The sequence below is a fragment of the Sarcophilus harrisii genome, chromosome 1 (assembly GCF_902635505.1).
Source record: "Sarcophilus harrisii chromosome 1, mSarHar1.11, whole genome shotgun sequence".
NCBI lineage: Eukaryota > Metazoa > Chordata > Mammalia > Dasyuromorphia > Dasyuridae > Sarcophilus > Sarcophilus harrisii.
In genome coordinates, this window is record NC_045426.1 from 14201264 (window position 1) to 14222957 (window position 21694).

A 21694-nucleotide genomic window follows, 5' to 3' on the forward strand; every position below is an offset into this window, starting at 1 on the left:
AGACGGGACTCGAACCTGGGACTCCACGGCCTTCTCTCAGACGGGGAGGGCCTCCTCCCTCCGCCTCCGTTACCCCGGCAACCGGCGGAGTTCCGGCGGGAGCCTCTCCCGTCACTTTCCGGGAGGGCGGGGCGGCTGGAGACGGCGCAGGTGCCCACCCGGCTACACCGCTCCTCCCCCCCTCCCCCCGCGCTTGGGCCCCGAGAGCCTCCGTAGAGGCCCGTCCACGTTGGCCGCGCAGACGCGCTGGGAGCGTGGCTCTCCTGCCGGCCTCCGCCGTCGCCGTCGCCGCCGCCGCGGCTGGATGGATGGGGGCGCGGGGGGCGGGCCGAGGCGAGGCGGGGAGGGCGGGGAGCGGAGCCGGAGCCGGGAGCAGCAGCAGCGACCGCGGGGAGCGAAGCCGCCGCCGCGTCCGTGAGGCCTCCGTGGGGCCCGGCCCGAGGCCCGGGGCGGCCGCACCATGTTCAAGAAGCTGAAGCAGAAGATCAGCGAGGAGCAGCAGCAGCAGCAGGCGGCGGCCCAGGTAACCGGGGGGACGGAGGCTCGGGGGCGGGGCCGGGGGCGGGGGGGGGGCTGACTCCCGGCCCCCGCGTGTGACCTGGCAGCAAACGGTGGCAACGAGCTCCCGGGGCCCGGCTGCGGGCCGGCCTCCTCCCCCGCGGGACCCTGTCTCTCTCCGCCTGCCCCGCGGCGGGACATTAACCTGCCGGCGCCGCCCGGCCTCCCCGGCCTCCCCGGCCTCCCCCGGCCGGCGCAGGCGCCAAGTTGGCTGTTCCTTTCGAAGTTTCTGCCCCTGACGTGGAGCGGCCGTCGGGCCGATGGCGGCCGGGAAGGGCCGGCTGGGAGGAGCGCCCCCGAGTGCCCTGGGTCTCCCTGGGTCTCCCGGGCCCCGCCCCCGCGCCGGGACAGAAGCCATAAATCACAGTCCGTTTCGTGCGCCCCGCTCCTCCGGCTCCTCAGGCGCCGGTGCCTTCTGCGGCTCATTCCCAGATGGGGAAACTGAGGCGGGCGGCGGGGGGGCGCTCCGGGCCACCCAGCTCAGACTGAGGCCCAACTTTCGGCCTCTGCCGCCTCTGCCGCGCCCGGGGCGCCGGAGCTGACGCTTCTCTGGCGCCGCGTGGGTCTCCCCGCTCCCTCTGTTACGGGCGGCCCTGCCTGGCGGGTCCCCCCGGCCGCGGCAGCCCTCAGCCCGGGGCCTCTCTCCCCCGGCCGCGGCAGCCCTCAGCCCGGGGCCTCTCTCCCCCGGCCGCGGCAGCCCTCAGCCCGGGGCCTCTCTCCCCCGGCCGCGGCAGCCCTCAGCCCGGGGCCTCTCTCCCCCGGCCGCGGCAGCCCTCAGCCCGGGGCCTCTCTCCCCCGGCCGCGGCAGCCCTCAGCCCGGGGCAGGGAGGTGGGCTTCTCTGGTCCCCGCGCCCCGAGCTGTGGCCCCCCAGGAGCAGGGTGACGGGATCCAGGCGGCCCCTGGTTTCGGAGCACCTGCCGCCTGCAGGTCTCAGCTTTCCCAGATGATGGTTCCTAAAATGGGCGGCCGGTGATTGTTTTCCCTCGCTCTCACAAGGGAGACGTCCGGGCTTTCTAGCCCCATTCTCTCCTCCAGAGTCCCGGGCCGGACAGGGTCCGGGTGACCTCGGCCGTCTCAAGTGAAGCCTTTCCCCAGGCCTTAGCTTGTCTGAGGCCGGGCGGTGACGGGTCAGCCATTCACTTTTTGGTTATTTAGAGACTGGCATCGGGCCCCTGCCAAGCGATGCTCCCCCGCCTCTTTGGGCCTTGGTGAGGATCCAGGGAGACAACAAAACCTGCAGCCCCCTGGCAAGCGCTTTAGGATCCGGTGGAGATCCTGCTGCCTTAGAAAGACTTGGGCCCGCCGGCCCGCTGAAGTGTCCCCGGTGGGGCCGGCGGGCGGTGGTTATTATCTGCGGCAGTTCTCTGACTGTCAGGTTATCGGAGCAGTTAGTCTGCCGGAAGGAGGTCCCTTCGCTGGAGAAGTTTCGCAAGCGCTGGATGTGGAGGATAGAAAAGGGCAGAAATACAATAATCCCGTCCCAAGCAGAGTGGAGGCCAGCAGAGAAGCAGGCGGGGGGAGATGCCCAGAAGTCAGAGACCGCGAGAGACGCCTCCGAGGTGCCCACCGAGCCATGGATCATTTGGGTTAGGAAGGGTCGGTCTGCTCCAGATCGCTTCCTTGGGCTGCATTCCTAGGAGCAGGAGTACTGGGTCAGAAGTTGTGACCGCTTCCAGCCAGCTTGCTTTTCAGGACAATCGCACACGTTACTTTTACCACCACCTACATCACACAGTCCCCCGAGTTGTTTTTAAAAGTCCCTTTAAAGTGATCGTTCATGGCTGTTTTAGGAGGCATTTCTTTATGCGTGTTTGTTTACTCTGACTTTCTGTTTGTTCGCATCATGATTTCCTTTGTGCCCTGGAGAGAGGATCCTCGATTGGTATCAGGCAGCGCTGGCAGTTGCCCAGGAGCGCGTTGTTGTTTCTCTTTTGGTGGTGGGTGTTCAGACCTGGGGGATGGAGAACTCCATGTTTGCAAACTCCTAGCAAGGCGCGTCTGCAGGTTAAGTCGTTTGTCCGGGGCGCGCGGTGGGTAAGCGTCTGAGGCTGGATTTGAACTCGGGCCCTTCTGCCGTCAGGGCTGATGTTCTGCCCACTGTGCCACCTGGCTGTCCCTAGCTTATAGTCGAGGGGTTGAGCTGTTTTGGGGGACAGAAGCCTTAATTTTGTCCCCTGTGCTTTATTGCCCAGTGTGACTCCACTCGGATAATAATGATGTCTCGGTGGGAAAGTGAGTCAGTCAGTAGGCATTTATTAGGTGTTTACAATGTGCCAGGCACTGTGCTGAGAGCACAAGGAGCCTACGGTCCGACTGGGGGGAGGGGGTGGGCAGGGTGAAAAGGTATGTTCAAATACCTGGCTCCTGGCACAGGGCAACAACACTTGGGGAGGGACGAGGGAGGAGGGAGCATAGGATCGGAGCTGGTCTGTCATGTTTGGGAGCAGGGAGCACCCTCAGGTAGCGGGGTCCCCACGGGATGACTGGAAAGGCAGGAAGGGGCGAGGTTCTGAAGAGCCTCAAAGGCTACACGAAGGCCCCGAGGCTGGATGGTGGGTGGTAGGCAGGAAGGGTCACTCCTGTGCTTTGGGAACACAGCGTTGGAAACCCAGGAGAGGGGATTGGAGTCGGGGGAAACTTGAGAGCCAGAAAACGTTGGCTGTTGTCCAGGTGGGAGGTGTTGAGGACCCAAAATAGGGCTGAGGCTGTTGGAGAGGAGAGACAGGGTGAGAAGTCCTGAAGGGAATGATGGGATTGGGCACCAGAATGGGCGCCTGTGTTGCCCGGCTGCCAGCCAGCAGGCAGGAGAAGGGGAGGGTCCAGAGGGAAGGGGGGAACGTGTGAGTCTTATCGAGATCTGGGGTGGTGGTGAGAGAGTAAGAGCAGAGAATGTCCTAGACTGTGAGCCCGGAAGAAGGGTGGGACCCTTCAGAGTGAGGGGGAAGCTTTGTGGGGGGATTTGAGACAGGAGGGTCAGCAGAAGAAGTGGGGCCACATAAGTAGATTTGAGAATTCTTAGCGTGAAGATGACCCGATGAGATCACCAGGAGCAGAGGGCCCAGGCCAGAGTCTCGGGACACACTTGGCTAATAGGGACCAGAAGAGCAATTAGGAGTGATGACTGAAGAGGAGCAGCCAGACAGGTTAGAGGAGAATCAGGAGACACATGTTAGGGAATCCTAGGGAGGACACCAGAGGGGAGCCCTGGAGAGTGCTGGGGGTACAGAGGGCATAGGATTGAGGGTCCTGGGGCACTTGGGGAGGTGTGAGCCTCCTTGTAGGAGCGAGAGGGCAGAGCTGGGTCACGGAGATCCGGATGGATCCGAAGGCCGTAAGGAAGAAGCCAGGAGACAGCTAGATCAGTGCGAGGGAGCATGATGGAGAGAGCAGTCTGCCGGAGAAGATGGAAGGGGGTGATGGATCCACCATAGCAAGGCCCTCCCCTGGTGCCTGGGATTGTTGAGTGTTCCAGGGCTGCCTGAGTCTTTGTGACCCTGTTGGGATTTTCTTGGCAGCAAAGATTCTGGGCTGGTTGGCCGGCTCCTTCTCCAGCTCATTTTACAGTTGAGGAACCTGAGGCAGACAGGGTAACAGGACTTGCTTGGGGGCACACCTAATGTCTGAGGCTGGATTTGAACTTGGGCTCGCTGACCTGAGCCCGGCATGTTACTCATTGGGCCTCCTAAAATGGGTAGGTTGAAGGCAAACAGGTGAAATGGCTTCCCCGGGTCACAGATGCAGTAAGTGTCTGAAATCCAGGCCCAGGGCCCTTCCCCTTTGGCCACCCGGCCGCCTCCATAAATAGGTAGTGGTCATTCAGGCTCGGGGACTTTGGGGGCCCCATAGGAGGTTTCTTGGCAAGGCTGCTTCCTGGAGTCATTGGTCAGCTAGTAAGTGTCTGAGGCCGGATTTGAATTTGGCTCTTTCCGACTCAGGTTCAGGCCTCCGGCCACAGGCCACCTCGCTGCCTCCATGCTGCTCCCCATGCTCCCAGCTGGCTCCATGCCCCCTACTGGTGATGCAGAAAGGGGCCTGAGACAGCTTCAATTCTCAAGGAGTTTACAGTCTAATGGGGGAGGCAACAGGTAAGCCAGTGCCTAGAAATGCGTAAATTAGGGGCACAGAAGTGGGAAATAGTCACTAGAGAGAAGGCCCTGAATGCAGGGGGGCTGGGGTTGTAGTTAGGACTTTGGGGAAGATTCCTCATTGTTGTAGGCTTATAGGAGAAGGGCCTCATTGCTATGGGAGGGCACAGTGGCAGCAGGCCGCTGGAGGGTGCAAATTGAGGAGAGGGGGGAAGGGAGCTCTTTTAGCAAATAACTTCTTTTTTTCAGGAAAATAGGAAGCACATTTCTCAGCTGAGATGACGGTAGAAAGGGAAACCAGGAGAGGATTGTGTATTGGGCTGAGGGCGGCACCTCGCTTGGGAAGACCGTTCATGGAGGATGGCGGGGCCCTTTTAGTCTTATGATAGTTCAGAAGAGAGGTGGGTTGGGGGGGGGTGACAAATTGTTTTGGGCTTAGCGAATTTGAAGTGTCTGTGGGACATTGGGAGCAGCTCAAGACAGGAGCTGGGGCTGCGTGTAGAGATCTGTAGAGGTGATGACCGAACCCCTGGGAACTGCAGAGAACGCCAAGTGAGCGACCAGAGAGGAAGGGGGCACAGAGAGCCGCAGGCGCTGCTTCTGGGTGGTGAAAGATCCAGCAGCCCCGAGGAGCCCAGCAGAGAGGGCTGTCTGGAGGAGAGGGGGCCAGAGGTCAGGAAGGGTGGGCCTGGAGAAGGGGCCTTGGGCCTGCAGAAGGGGCCTTGGGTTTGAGAGAGCTCCTGGGAACTGGAGAGCAGGCTTGGGTGTGCGCCAGGTTTCCAGGGTCTGCAGAGAGTGAGAGGAGAGGCCGGCCGGGGACTCGTGCTCCCTTGTGGCTCCCAGGCACTCTTGGTGTATCCGGGACAGGGTGAGGGTGGCCCTGGGTGTCGCTGCACTCCTGATGGTTACTGTTGTCCTCCTAGGTCCCTTCCAGTTCTCCTGCCCCAGCAGGGACCAGGAGCCGGACGTCTTCTCTTACAGAGCAGCCTGAGGATGGGACGCCCAACAGAGAGGTCAGTGTGGAACTGCTTGTCTTGTTATTTCTCAAAGGAGGCGAGTCACTTAAGTGGGCAAGGGCTGTGACCCAAGGGCCAGGTTGTTGGACGGAAAGGCTGGCATTTCAGAAGATGATAGGATTTCTTTGATGGGTGTCGTCTGGAAATATTAACACAGGTCCCCTGCTGTCTCCTCCCCCAGGGCAGGGACTTGGAAGGCTGCACCGGGGGTTTCCCTGGTCCAGGGTGGGTGTGATGAGAAGCCTTCTGCCCTTCTGTGCAGCTGCCAGTTAGAGAGATGCTCATTGCCTAGAATGTGGAGGGAGGAGTACTTTTATTTTTTTATTATTATTTTTTCTATACATATTTCCACAGTTATGACACCACACAAGAAAATCAGATTGAAAAGGAAAAAATGAGAAAGAAAAAAAAAGGCACGCAAACTACAACAAAAAAGGTGAAAATATAGTGTTGTGGTCTACACTCAGATGGCTCTCTCCAGCACAAGACCATTGGAACTGGCCTGAATTGCCTTGTTGCTGAAAAGAGCCACATCCATCACAATTGATATCACATAATCTTGTTGTTGTGAACAGTTGTGTACAGTGACCTCTTGCTCACTTCCCTTAGCATCATGTAAGTCTCTCCAGGCCCCTCTGAAGCCCTCGGAGGAGCAGCTTTACAGAGAAACCCAGTGAATCCTTGTGCTTAGAAGTCACTTGGATCTGTTGGGCCAGAGAGGGGAAGTCCATGCCCACGGCCATCTGCAAACTCAGTGGCAGGAGCCCTGGCTCTCTGACTGCAGACATGAAGCCTTGAATCACTTCCAGAGTTGGGGGGAGGGAGGAAAGCTCATTGTAGCAATGAGGAAGTTAGATCAGACGGGCCGATTCTCCACAACCGTAGTTCAAGTGGCTAAACTTAGAAGCTCTTTAAACATAGACATTACAGGAGTCTTGAAGGTTTACAGGGAGCTTCCCATGGTTCTCCTGGCACCAACAGTCCTGGCAGATCTGCCACTGGGCACAGAGAAGTTCAGTACCCCTGGTCCCATGGCTGGTCAGTAGCTAAGGCAAAATTTCAATCCAGGGCATACTCCATCTCTTCTTTTTCAGTCTTAGGGTCTCTCAGTTTTTCTAGTGGTGATTTTACATACACACACACACTGTTTATAGTAATATAGCATACCACTTAAAAAATCTAAGAGCACTTGTTTTTATGTGTTAATTGTATATTTTTATCTATCATAGTATATCTTTAGATGTTGTCAGTTGTAATTTTAAAAGTGACACTGATATTTTTGTTGAATTCTTAACTCATATAATAAAATAAATTCCTATATTTTTAAGCTTTGTTTTCAGGGTTATTATTATTTCAGGTTATTATTTTCATGTTTATTCATGGATCTAACTAATTTAAAGGGAGTGGAATGAATACTACTTGAAATTCTATAATAGGTAAAAATTTTGTTCCATTGATTGCTTTTTAAATGAATTCTAAGTGTTTGTAAAGTAAATATACTCAACTTATTTTTTTTCCATGTAGGTGGGAAGGCAAGCCTTCTTGAGGCAATTCTTTGTAAACACCTGAGACTTGATATCAGACTGACCCAGGGAACCAGAAGCTCTTTGATTCTTTGGCCTTTCCCCCATGATAGGTTTCCTTTCATTGCTCAGTGACCTTGTACTTGGGCCAGTTCCAAAGCCTCACACAGGGTAATTCATTGTTCTACATGATAGAGCTCTATAATCAAACCACCATAACTGCCTGCTTAGCATTTTCTATTAGGGAACTTTTGGTAACAAACTAGTTCTTCAACTTGAATGAAATTCTCAATCCTGGGCCTGGTATTTTAATTGCTAAGTCAGTTTCTAGTATAATAAATGTATATTTAACTAAAAGTACATTTTCTTAGGGAGAATCTAGATAGCCCTTTCAGGCTTTTTCCTTTTGATCTATTGAGTTCATATAGTGATTTTGAGTCTTCCTCCTTTAAAGCAGAAATTGATATATATTAATTTGATGTATAAAATTGGTTGTCTTTTAGTCCTAATACCTAGACATAATAGAGTTCAATTCTGCAAACATTTTCAAGAATCAAACTCTTAAGTGCTTGGTGATCCACAGAATTTAGGGAAAAATGTGTTTCTTGCCCATTTGGAGATTACAGTCTTTTGGGGGACATGACATGGACACATAACCATAATACAAAATAATCTGATTGCACACTGAAAGTGCTCCTGGATTGCACACTGGAAGTGTACAAGGTATGAGCAAAGTGCTAAGTGAGGGATGAAGAGAGATCTTAACTCATGTTGGGTAAGGAATTGCCTAGCTGGAGAAGGTTAGGTTTAAGTAAAAATGCTTAGTAGGATAGGATGGAATAGTGTGTGGGGAGTGACAGAAGTCTAATTAGCTTTACACTAGAATTTGTGGAGGACAGTAGGATCAGAGAATGCTCTTTGGAGTGCAGACTTATTAGCGAGGTTTTTATATCCCTTTTAAGCTTAGTTCCAGATTGCTCTCTAGAATGGTTGGACCAGTTCACTACTCCACCAGCAGCTCATTAATATACTTATTTTCCCTCATCCCTCACAACATTTGTCATTTCTCGTAGTGAGATGGTGCTTCTTAGTTTTATTTTGCTTCTCTCTCTAATTGATAGGGATTTAGATCATTTTTTCATATGAATGTAGATAGCTTGGTTTTCTTTTGTTCATTTCACTTGATCATTTATCAATTGGGGAATGACTTTTGTTTTTATAAAGTTAACTCAATTCCCTATGTTTTTGAGAAATGAGGCCTTTATCAAAGGAATTCAGTGTAGGATTTTTTGGTATTACTTTGATACTTTTTGATTACTACCTTTGGCTTTTTTTTTTTTCCAAAACTTCCGGTAAAGCATCTTAGATTCTTCTCTAGGCCTTTATTCTATCCCTAGGTATGTCTTGTCTTTTTCAAGCTTGTCTCTTGTATATAGCATATTGTTAGATTCTGCTTTTCACTTGTTTTACGAGTTCATTCCATTCACAGTTATAATGACTGTGTATTTCCCTCCATCATATGTCCTTCTGTTGTCCTTCTCTCTTTATCTGTCCTTTTCAAAAGTATATATGTATGTGTACACATACATATATATGTGACATGGATTCCAGGTTATCCAGCATCCTTTTGGCTTTCCTCTGGAATTAATGAACTTGATGAGAAGTGTGGGAGAAGGAAAAATAAGAGTAATGCTAGTAAGTCTCATGTTAACTGAGATTCTTGGGGAACTGAAGATGAAGTTAGTCTTTTTAATTGAAGGTTAATCTGAAAACTTTGTTCCAGTGGTTGAGAATCTTGGTAAAATGGAGAAGCTCATTTTTCTGCCTCAGTAATAAATATATTGTGATGAAGTGAGCTGGATCTTTTCAGTGATTTCTGTCCTCAGAGTTATTAGAAGCAGGAATGTGAATTACAGAGAATTATACATTAGGACAGTCTGTGAGAGGGAGGGGAACCGGGCCCAGGGAGCTCCTTCAGAGGAGAGCTGTGTCTGCAGGGGAGCCTGTGGCTCAGCCCCCATTCCTCGGGGTAATCATCCTTGAAAGATGATATCCTGTGCCCCTTCTTCCACCCCCTGCCCAGCTGAAATAAAGATAGGAGCCTTTGAAGAGGAAAACGAGTCATCCAAGGAGAAGGACATTGGTCTTGGGATTGGCAGAGTGTTCATGTCACTGACTGACAATCTACCTTCACTGACTGCATTTGTGCTTCACATCTCTCATTTCTGGACTTTTCCTGGGTTTTGTTTCTCTTAAATTCCCAATAATGGGATTTCTGTCATTAACCGTATTTCTAAAATCAGATTGCAGCAAAAAAATCCAGTTAGTTGATAGGTTTTATTGTAATGAAATGCTACATTTTGTAGATTGACTTTCTCTTAAAAAATTATTGTCATCTTTTTAAAAAAGAAGTTTTTATTGATGTCTTTTGTTTTTTATATCATCGTAGTTTTTCTCAGTATCTCTTCCCTTTCCCATCCTAGCAAAAGTGGAAAAAATCAGCACAACCTTCTAAAACACTGAATAAATCTGAAAATTGTAAAATCCAGTGATTTCTATATTGTTTCCACTTTCATGAGAGGGTGCCTTGGGAGCTACATGTCACATTGTTTCCATCTCTTATCTCTGCTTGAGCTTTATAACTTTGCAACATTCACATTTGGGTTTTGTTTGATGATGTTCTTTTAATTCACATTGTTGTAGCACTGTGTAGTGTTTCCTTGGCTCTGCTCATTCGTCTCTACATCAGTTCATAGAGATCTTTCCAGACTTCTCTGGATTCATCACACACATTATTTCTTACAGCAGATAATACTGTATCCCGTTCATGTCTCACAGTGTGTTTAACCATTCCTCAATTGATGAGCATTTAGGTTGTTTCCAGTTCTTTGCTACCACAAAAAGTGCTGCTATGTAACTTTGGGATATATTGGGATTTTCTTCTTATTAGTGGCTTCCCTTATAGTATAAGTAGGGAAATCTCTGGGTCAAAAAGGATAACCATTTGAATCACTTATTTTGCTTATTTCCAAAATGGAGCCAGAATGCTTCTTGGCTCCTATCTTTGTGCTTGCTGGCCCACATGCCCTTCTATAACCATGTTTTGAGTTACATTTCCCTTATTACTAGTGATTTGGTTCCTTCTTTCATGTAGTTTTAATACTTTGCAGTTCTTCTTCTGAGAACTATTTTCTTCATATCTTTTGACCACTTACTTATTGGGGAAGATAACTTTTTTTAAACATCATTTTCATTTTCCAATTTATCCCTCCTTCTCTCTCACCAGAAAGCCATTCCTTATAACAAGAATAAGAAAGATAGGGGAAAAAGCATTTCAGTAAAACTTACCAACCCATCAACCATGTCCAGAGAGCCCCTCACCTCTGCATCCCCCTATTTCTGTTTCCAGGTATGAAGAATGATTCCTTTCTTATGATACATACTATGTATATGTGTCAAGATAAATTGCCTTTCTCTTCTTTTTTTATACTGAGAAGGACTTTTTGTAGGGGGAATATTTTTTATTTTACTCAGTGGTGGGTGGTTGACTGGAAGCCTGTTTCCTGGCCAAAATTCTAAATTTTTCCTTCAGAGAGAAAGTGTGATACATTTGCTTTAGAGAAGAGGGGTGTGGAATCAAAAGAGAGATTAATCAGTGACCTCTAAGGGGTTTAATTCATGACGGCTTAAGAGTATACTTGCCAGCTCCAGGACATTGGTTGTGTTGCTTTATCTGTGATCTTTTAAAAGTGGAATGGAGGATGTGCAGGGATTTCTTTTGTCTCTATTGCTTCCAAGTAGATTAATTTTTATTGAGATGTGAGGGGGGGTCTGAGATAGAAATTCTTGGCAGCCTTAAATCTTGATAAATACACTGGATTGTTCAAAGCCATCAGGTGATGTAGAGATAAGAACTGTTTTGAAAATGTTTGATGTTTGGAAAGAGCTTTTTCGATCACTTGCCCCTTGGATTGGTGTTGTGTTTTTAGCTCTGACTTTATAATTTTGAAGGAATGCTAGCTTCACAGTTGACACATTGACCATTAGTGGGGCAGTGCCAAGTGCTGGGGATATAAGGAAAAGAGAAAGACAGTCCCTCCTGTGTTTAAGAAGCTTAGGCCATTGGAGGAGACAGCTTTGGGGTCTCCAGTATCTGGGCCTCCAGAGCACTAACCCTGCATGGTCCTCCTACTCTGGAAAGGCCATAAGTCTAAGCTTAGTGATTAGCTAAGTATAGCCAGGTCTGATGACAGAAGGCTGGCAGCTGGCACTCCCTTCTCCCAAGCCTCACCCCCATTTTCTTCTGAGAGATTAGGACTGCCTCAGTCCACATGAAGGGCATATCCCCACAGCAGGCTGGGTTTCCTCTTACTCTTCACTACTGCCTGGAATTCAGAAGTGTGGAAAGAACACAGGCCTTTGAGTCAGAAGTCCTGGCTGCGGGCCCAGCTCCAAAGCGTCCTGGGTGACCTTGGCCAGCAGGTTGCCTCTTGGGGACTCAGCTACAAAATTAAAGGGATTGGCCTAGGTGACTTCTGAGGGCCTTTTAGCTTAAACTTGGGTATCTCTAAGATGATTTTTGGACTCTACCAGAGTTATTGATTTACCAGAAGTGCTTTATCCTCATTTTATGGTCCCAGAGGCCTAAATTATAGAGCTTTCAGTATTTATAGTAGGATGATTTTTTTTTCTGAGTAAATTTATTATTAATACATATTACTTTATGAATCATACTGGGAGGGAAAAATCAGAGCAAAAGTGAAAAACCATGGGAGAGATAAAAAAACAAGAAGTGAAGCTAGCATGTGTTGATTTATTCAGTCTTAGTTCTTTTTCTGGATGCTGATGGCATTTTCTGTTCAAAGTCTATTGGGATTGCTTTAGATCACTGAACCACTGAAAAGAGCCAGGTCTTTCATGATTGATCGAAGCACATGCTTGCTGTTAGTGTTTACACTGTATTCCTGGTTTTGCTTGTTTCCCTCAGCATCAGTTCATGTAAATCTTTCCAGGCCTTTCTGAAATCAGCTTCTTTGTCATTTTTTCAGCCATTCCCCAATTGATGGGCATCCACTCCTTTTCCAGTTCTTTGCTACCACAAAAAGGGCTGCCACAAACATTTTTGTACGTGTGGGTCATTTTCCCTCCTTTAAGATCTCTTTGGGATACAGGCTCAGTAAAGACACTGCTGGATTAAAGGGTGTGCACAGTTTGATGGCCCTTTGGGCATAATTCCAAATTGCTCTCCAGAAAGTTTAAATCATTTCACAATTCCACCAACGATACGTTAGTGTCCCAGTTTTCTCACATTTCCCTCCAATATTCATCATTATCTTTTCCTGTCATCTTGGCAGGTGTGAGATGGTACCTTGGAATTATTTTAATTTGCATTTCTCTCTCTCTCTCTTTTTTTTTTTCTTTTTTAAAATTTTATTTTATTTGAAAAAAACAAAGTAAGAAAAAAAAACTGAAAAGAAATAGAAAACGAAATAAAGCAAAATAAAAGAGGACATTGTCATGTGCCCAGAAGAACATCAGGGAGGATTCAAAATATATAACAACAAATTACCAGATCAAAAAAGGATATATATATATTAGTAGAAGAAATTATATTCATGAATGTCCATTTTTTTACTTCCTTGTAAATTGTTCTTTGGTTCTCTGCTGTGTACCTTATTTACTTTATTCTTTTCCATCACCCCCACCTCCAGTTAAAATATATGTATATATACATATACATATATATAATTATATATAATATATATACATATGTAGCTCCCCCCCCCACACATACACCCCTTTCCTATCCCTGCTGACTCTTTAATTAAATTCTGCTCCATAACTTATTAGAATTTGCATTTCTCTAATGAAAAGTGATTTAGAGCATTTTTTAAAATATAATCATTGGCTTTAATTTCAGCATTTGAAAATTGTCTGTTCAGATCTTTTGACCTAATAACTTGTATTCTTATAAATTTGACATGGTCCTTTATATATTTTAGAAAAGAGACCTTTATCAGAAATATTGGCTGTAAAGATTTTTTTCCCAACTTTGTACTTCACAATAGGATGAATTTATGAATGAGTTCTTGTGTGTTTTTGTGTGTGCATGCTTTCTATTACACAATGAATTATTTGCTATTTTTTTAAAAGGTAACTTTCTAGGCTACTTAACTTGAAGAGAACTTTATAGCCTGCATTGTGAGAGGGAATTTCCTTATTAGGGAGCTCCCCCTACCACTAAAATTAGAGCTCTATCCCCTCTCCCCTGTTAAAAAAATAAACAAACCCCTCCCCCCAAAACTTCTTGTCTGATATCTTATAAGACTCATGTTGTTCTTTGTAAATAAATTTATTTTTGCATATATAATATTTCAGTATTTTATAGACCCTTCAGGACAATTAGAATAGAAAAAAGCAATTAAAAATATTCAGAATGTGGAGCAATAGCAAGCAGGATCCCAAATAGAATATGGGCTTAACCTTTATAATTTGTAATTATTCAAAAGCAGTTTTTAAAAAAATGCTTGAAGTCTGGGTGGGGAAATTGCTCCCTAGTGTCAGAGCTCCCTTACCAAATTCAGATATCACTGTGCCTTGGTAGCTAAGTTTCTGAGGAGCCGCCGAAGGCTTCTGGAAGTTGTGACTTACCAGTGTCCTACAGTGATTTGCCAAAGCATGCCTTGGACATAGCTTTCCTGTTATGAACCCAGTGCGTTATCGACAGTGCCCCGTCCAGGAAGCATTGATTTAGTCCTTATGGCGTGCAGAACCCCAAGGATTGGGATGGAAACCCAAGCCAGAGGAAGGCACCTGCCTCTGAGAGCTGGCGTGCATCCGAAGGACTGAGGGCTCAGGCAGAGTGGAAGGCCCTGGTCTCAAGGAGCCGGAGAGCAATTCCTGGAGAGTTGGACATAGGTCTAGCCTTGAGAGGGAGATCTGGCCCCTGGGGGTCCTTGAAGATACAGCGCTGCTTGGGGAGTGCTCCCAAATGGGAGGGGAGCAGGGGTCAGGGATGCTGCCTCCCTGTCAGAGAAGGAGCAGTCATGTCTAAGCGAAATTCCTGTGAGAGAGTGTGAGCATACATCAGTGAGCGGGCAGGGGTAGATATGGGTATGTGTGTATGAATGACTTAATTACCCTTCTCAGTGTTCTTGTGGCATATTTACCTTTGTGGGCATAGGTTCTCATATTAAGCTGTTTAATATGCTACTTGTGTTCTACTTTTGAGATGCTTTTAGAGATTTTTATGAAAATACAATTTAAAATTGAATTATTGAAAAGCTGGGAGATTTCGGACTCATTCCTTTCTTTTCTTTATTGCTTTTTATATCGGCATTGCTCTGTCTCCTGAAATCTAACAAAGAGGGAAGATCATCAATTCCTAATCCCTTATAAACTCCCTTTTTACTCTCCTGCTAGGCTAAAACTCCTCTTTTTTTTTTTTTTTTTTTTAATAATTATAACTTTTTATTGACAGAGCCCATGCCTGGGTAATATTTTACAACATTATCCCTTGCATTCACTTCTGTTCCGACTTTTCCCCTCCCTCGCTCCATCCCCTCCCCAAAATGGCAAGCAGTCCTATACATGTTAAATATGTCACAGTATATCCTAGATATAATATATGTGTGCAGAACCGAACAATTCTCTTGTAAAACTCCTTCTTTCTTGAGGGAACTCATGGATTCCTTATTGCTAATCCCAGTGTCGGTCCCTTTTGTTGGTTTTTCTTCTGCTTTTTCCTTGCCCTTTGTCACATGTGCTTCTTCCCCCTCTTAGGCCTTTTCTTCTGTGCCTCTTCTCTGACCCTTTCTTCTCCTCCTACCTTGTAGCTGTGAATGTTTTCCAAGCTTCTTTCTGGCTTCTCTTTCTCTCCAGTACGTTCTTCTTTCATAATCTTATCTCTTCCTGGGGTTTTATTATCTCACTCTTTACTGACCACTCTCAGGATCCATGTTTCACTTCTATTGTCTCTTCCAGGCTCATCCATTCATTTAACAAACTTTCAGTAAACACTTGTATTCCAAGAACTCTGCCAAAGAGCGGAGAATAGCCGCAATATGGCCAGACACAGTGCTTGTCTTCCTGGGGCTTCCAGTCTCATAGACACAAATACGGTTAGCCAGAATCCAAGTACATCAGTGAATTAGACAAAGTGCCATGGCAGACTGAGGGGCCCAGTTTGCCTGGAGAGGATTAGAGATGGAGATGGCTCCTGAGAGGAAAGGAGCATCTTTGGAGGCAGATGGAAGCCTGCCAAGGCTGGAGATTGCTGGGGCATGAAGTGTTTGGGAGCTGGGCCCAGAGTGCTTGGAGGATAGTGTGAAAATAAGTCTGGAAGGGGACATAGTATCAGGTGTGCAGGGCCTTGAATGCCAGACAGAGGCACTTGGACTTTACCCAAGAGGCAGTAGAGGTCAGTTGTAGGTTTTTGAGCTTTGTCCCCAAAAATGATTATTCCATCAGGGTGATAAGTTGGAGGGAAGGTGGGGAGACCTGTTGGATAGAGGAGCAGGTTTTCCTTGAGGGCAGGGGTGTGCAGTTCCTCTCATGGTGGCTGTTCCAGGGGTCTTCCCGTTCTCTCCCATTCTCTGTGTCTCTTTCTGCCCCAGACCTGGAGTCCTCCTTGCTCCTGTCTTCTTCTTCTGTGTGCACGGCCCGTTTCCAGGACTTGTCTCTGTCCTGACCATTTGTCCTCTGTTCTCTTCCCTTTTCCTGCAGCCACTGTTTCAAATGTCCATCTCTTTTTCCACTCACCTCCTCTGTCACCTCTGTAGCTGGCTGTCTCACTTCCACTTGTTTCTTTTCTCATTCTCTAATTCAGATTTTAAAGAATAATTTTCCTGGTGAAATCCTCTGATCCTGTAACTTCTCTGTCCACAAACCTTCCCTGGGTGTCTGTTGTTTCCTGAAGCTCTCAGGACTGCCAGTCAGGGATTTCCTGGGGTGACTCAAACCTTTTGGCTGAAGGGCCGGTCTTAGGGCTGGTTGTGTCTTTCCTTCTTTCCCCTCCCTGCCCTTGCCTGGGCTGCCCTAGGGAACCTCCTCCTCTTCCTTCCCAGTCTGTGGCCTGGCCTCTCCCTCCCTTTAGGTTCTTCATGAAGCCTTCCCAGACCGATGATTACTTCTTTCTCAGATTTCCCACTTTTCCCTGGACCTCTCGGTTGTACTTCTCTCAGGCTCTTATTTTGTGTGTACTTGCCTTCCCCGATTAGTTTTCCATTTTCTTGAGCGCAGGGTCTGGGTGGTGTCATAGAACAGAGGCCCATACACAGTGGGTGCACACTAACGTTTGTAGAATTAAGAACATTATGCTTGACGAAAATTGGAGAAAGCTGTGCATCGTGCTTTGATGATTTGTTTTTTCATTATGTGTTTTGTTTTCATATCCTTATTTATTGCACTGAATGAAGCAGCTTCTAGCTGGGATTTTAGCAGAGCCTGCTTTTCTCTCTGAGTACACTATCTTTGCTTTGGATTCCTCCAAACCACCCAAACCACAGATTGCCTGTGTGGTGAGTCCTGCCACCCCCGTCAGCACCTCCTGTGGGGAGAAGGAAAGTGTGGTAATAACAGAAGGCCGACCTAACGAATGCTGCTTCACTTAGCGCCTCTCCGAGGTGTCCTCAATTACTGGTTGCTAATCATGCACTAAAGATCAGAGAGTAATAAACAGCTGAAGCTTGTGGCTCCCGGGCTGCTGGTGTCTTAACATTAAAAAATAACATCGCTTCTGTTTTGTAGACTAGAATTCATTTGTCCTGACCTCTAAATCCTCCTCACTGTACGATGTTAGCTCGTTACCTAAAATTAATATGCACGGCTTGAAATCTGTGTGTTTTTAATGTAGATGTTGACGAATGCTTTCTGAAGTGACCTTCGTTTTAGGAAACTGTGAAGCATCAGGCACAGATTGACACCGTATCATAGAATCTGAGAGCTTGAAAGTTGGGGAAGACTTGATCAGTCATCCTGTGCAACCCTTCTGGGACGCCTGGTCTTTCAGGTTCAGATCTTCAGCAAGGAGGAGCCCAGCACCTTTCCACTTGTAGATGATAGCTGACTGGTAGACAAGATAACATCGGAATAATTCAAGGAGCCTCTTTGAAAGAGCAGTCACTTTCTGGATTGAAAATATCATTAAAAGGGGCAGCTAGGTGGTGCAGTGGATAGAGCACCAGCCCTGAAGTCAGGAGGACCTGAGTTCAAATCTGGCCTCAGACACTTAACACTTCCTAGCTGTGGAACTCTGGGCAAGTCACTTAACCGCCATTGCCTCAGCCAAAAAAAAAAAAAAAAAAAAAAAAAAAAAAAAATCATTAAAATTCTAATTTTTAAAAATTTCCCATTGTTCCTACTTTAGCTTTTTAAAGTTCGTGTTGTATTTTTCTCTAGGGAAAAAGGGAATTTCTTTTAGACATTTTCTAATTATCTGGCATATTCTTAAATCTACAGGAAAAGTAAAATTTAGGAAAAATGGGTTGTGTTTCTGTGTTTAATTAGACATTGATTAAAAACAATCTATTTGTTTTCTTGTTTGCTTTTAAAGGGAGAATAGAGAACTGAGCTTTTCTCCAGTGAAGAGTAGACAAATGAAAAACTTAACATTGATAGCTTAAAATCATGGAATCTTGTTCTAAAGTTGGAGATGATATTAATTGCTAGTGTTTCTGATACTATGACATTCCTTCCCCCCCCATGAGTTAAGTTAAGTGACTTGCCCAGGGTCACTTAAGTGTTAAGTGTCTGAGGCCAGATTTGAGCTCAGGTCCTCCTGACTTAAGGGCTGGTGCTCTATCCACTGTGCCACCTAGCTACCCCTACTATGATATTCCTATACTAATTTCAGTTTATTCAGTCAAGAGCTGGTCTGGCACATATGGGACCATCATCCCGATTATTTCCCAATTTGCTTTCAGGTGAAGGAGGCACCTGAAAAAAGAAAATGATTGAGATTTCTCACAAATTTAACACTCATCATTTATGAAAAAAAGACCAGAGAAGTTTTACAAATATTTAAAAGAAGTGGACACATTTATGCTCCCTCCCTCTCCACCTCCCCTCCCTCTCCACCTCCCCTCCCTCTCCCAGCTTTTTTAGGCACTTTGAGAGGCATTAAGCCCTAATTGCTAAATAGAAGAGCCAAATGTGATGTAAAATGGTTTTCGCCCCACTCTTCTTTCTCATCCATTCAACTCCTGTTAATGTTTGGATAATTGTATTTTACTCTGTGTTCACCATCTAGTCTCTTTTTTTGATTTCCTGAATTAATGGGAAAGCCTCCAAATTTCTTCCCATAAAGTCTAAAAAATTTAAACACACAATATATAAATATAGAACTTTCTCTTTATTTGCCAGCAGAACTTGTAAAACGTTTATAATTTGAAAAAGAACTTTTCTACAAACTTGAGTTCTAAGATTGTGTATAAAGATCACCATATTCCTTTTTAGATGCGATGAGAACAATTTAGCCAACCAGATTGAATTCCAAATAAGAAAATTAGTAGCAGGCTAGTATACATTCATCCCTTTTCATTTAATGTACAGTTTAAAAGAAAAAAAAATGAAAGAGAAAACTAAATTTGTATCTTTTCTTTCAAATTTATAGTGATGAAAAAAAGTCAAATGAATCCTTCCATTTTAGCTAGAAACAAATTCAAAAGTAAGATGTAATTGAAAGAGACCTTGCCTACTTATCTGCTCCAGGCCCCTCATCTTACAGGTGAAATGACTCACCGAAGGTCAGCTGGTAGCTGTCGTGGGCTCAGTCAGACGTGGGTTTTCATGACTCTGAATCCAGTTTTCCCTTCCAGAACAAGCTGTCCTTGGTTTCCCGTTCTGATGTCATGTGGCTTACAAAGCAGTTCTTGTGAATGTCTTTGGTATTTACTGACCAGCTGAGCACATGACTGCATGCTTAGAGATCAAGTAGTCTAATTTTTTCTAAGGAAACTGAGTTCAGGAAAGATAAATGGTCTGAACAAGGCTACATAGCTACCTGAGGGAAGGAGACCCCTGACTCCTAATCTTACTGTTTCTGTACTACGTGGCCTCTCTTTTTGTTATGGTTTATGTTAAACTTAAGATTTCTTTATTTTTTTATTCTTTCATATGAAACATCTCCCCCCTCTAAATTTGTTCACATCATCTAATCGTGTTAAAGTAACCTTTTTCTTCTTCTTTTTTTTTTTTTTAAAGCATGACAGATAATTTTTTTTTTTTTATTGAGTTAAATTGCCCAGTGAGTATCCAGTAAGTGGGAGATTTACTATTTTTTGAGCCATTTTGAATTTGTTGGGATACATAGTACAGCATATTAAGACATGGAAAATGCCATGGCAGGTTACAGGAATAGGTGCTCTCCATAGAATATAGTCTATTTTGTTTGACTTTTTCTTTTTTTTTTTTCTGGATAATGAGGTAGGTAGATCAAAAAAAGATAAGTTTATTCATAGGACACTGTGCCTTCCAGATTTCTTTACTAGCTACTTTCTGAGGAGGTATCTTAAGTTAAGTTCATTATGATGTTTTGTGTAGTGTTCACCCCCTTTCATTGTCCCCCCCCTCCCCCCTCCCAATCAACCTTACACGAGTGAGCTCATAGAAGGTTGGTTGCAGTCCGAGTTCATTGCCCACACCCAAGGCTGGGTACCACTGTACTCCATGATCCTTGGTGGAACTTAGGCAAAATTATGTTTGGTTTAAATATCCAAGCCTGGGCATCATCTGGAATTGGGATATAACAGGCAAAATCAAAATACAGCTTAGTGATAATGGTTTTTATCTTCATATAGAACCAGGTTACACTGTACAAAAAATAAAGCTTTCATTTAGTAACTGTACCATTTGATTGAGTGCCTATTATTTGGGATACTTACATTTCTTAAGAAAAAAATACAACCTCCTTAGACATTTGTCCATATAATAATCAGTTGCTGAAGTGTATTTGGACTTGAGGAAGATCATTGAGGAGTTAAATTTCAGTTATAAGAACTATAAAATCTTCTAGACATTGACAAGGTTTTCTTTTATGAGTTAGTAGAAATGGTTGGCACATATATAGATCTTTTCCCCCAATAATAATTTCTGTTTCTTATACACTGTCAGTTTCAAGCTTTTTTCAAAAATATATGTATAAATATTTTTCCTTTTTACTATCTTTTTTTCTGTGAACTTAACCTCTCAAGGAAAGGTAATTTCAATTATGTTTTATGATAGGTAAATGTTCACATTACCAGTATTCTCTGTTCTATGTGTTTATCCTTTATAGTATTTCAAAATGATTTTCTTGCAACTTGGGAAGTCCTTATTTTTGGGGAACGGTCTTAACAAAGGGATGAGTATGTCTATTGTGTAATAAGGTGAATGTGAAGGTTGCTATACTAATCCCTTTAGTTTCATATAATCTTTATTAAAAGCTGAGTTTTCTAGTACTTACCAAACTAGCTTTGGCTTGCATGAAAGCATTGTAATTAATAATAATTAAAATAATTTTTTAACTAAATATATGTATTATGCAGTAGAATTTGGATATTGTTGCCTTTAATGGGATGAAGAATTTTACAAAATACTTTGCCTGTTTTCTTTAGCTTTCCATTTTCCTTTCTTTTTCTAGACTGCATCTAGCCACACGCCTCCAAAAACAGCTGACTGCATTAATGGAAATGAACCAGCTCCTCAGGTCTGTTCTTTCACTTATAGTGCCTTTTAAACAGTAGCATACAGATGCAGAGCCCTGTTAGTTTTCCATGATTGACTTGATGGAGAAGAGAGGTCGTCAGATAATCAGCTCTACATTAGGCTGAATCCTTGATGGACATTAAAGTAAAAGCTGCAATCATCTATGATTGTGTGTATCTGCATTTGTTGCCAGGGAAACTAGGAGAGCCACAGCTCACATGGAATTGAGGTGGTGTCAACGTGTTCTCTTGGAGGCAGCTATAAGAAAAATGGGATTTTTTCCAGAGACATTTTAATGAGGATTTATTTTAAAACCAAAAGAAAATATTATTTCTTTGATTTTGTAAGAAAAAAAGTTTTAACACATTGAATTTTCTGCTCTGTCCTCCCCTCTCTTTGCTAGTAGTTGCTCCTCTCCTTTCCAGTATCCTCATTTTTGATGTTTCTATTTTTCCAAAAAGGCATAAGGTTTTCAGCAGTTGTTTTCTTTAGGTGATATCCTCTCTGATTATTTCTCTCATAATGAGGAAAACCAATATATTCACTCTAGAATGGATCTGGGATGTTAATATGAGTTGGTTTTTGAGGGGAAGTGTCACTAATTTGGAAGAACCTTTCTGAAGTATCTGTTTACCTGAGTTTATGTAGCTAAAGAAGACTGGGCTTAGAGTTTATTTGGCACATAGTAGGTACTTAATGTTTAATGATTGATTGTCCTTTGGATGAAATGACATGTTGGAAAAGCACTCCAACAGTAAGATTCCAAAGATTCAGAATGATAGTTAGCCCCAAATGAATACAAGGTAGTTCAAACCAATAACATTGTGG

The 21694-nt window shown here is 45.0% G+C and overlaps 1 protein-coding gene across 6 annotated transcripts in view; it reads left to right on the top strand.

Annotated features, from left to right (window-relative positions):
• The first annotated feature begins 355 nt into the window (after nucleotides 1-355).
• Nucleotides 356-21694, top strand: part of GOLGA4 (golgin A4) — a 98283-nt gene continuing 76944 nt past the window's right edge. For 3 of the 6 annotated variants that reach the window (XM_031952645.1, XM_031952651.1, XM_031952658.1), the window contains exons 1-4: nucleotides 356-523; nucleotides 5568-5657; nucleotides 16603-16701; nucleotides 20802-20867. In XM_031952645.1, coding sequence (XP_031808505.1) covers nucleotides 461-523; nucleotides 5568-5657; nucleotides 16603-16701; nucleotides 20802-20867 — 318 coding nt within the window. In that variant the 5' untranslated portion in view covers nucleotides 356-460. Of the gene's footprint in view, nucleotides 524-5567; nucleotides 5658-7030; nucleotides 7355-16602; nucleotides 16702-20801; nucleotides 20868-21694 lie in introns of those variants that run through there. The other 3 variants (XM_031952664.1, XM_031952669.1, XM_031952677.1) reach the window with 3 other exon arrangements.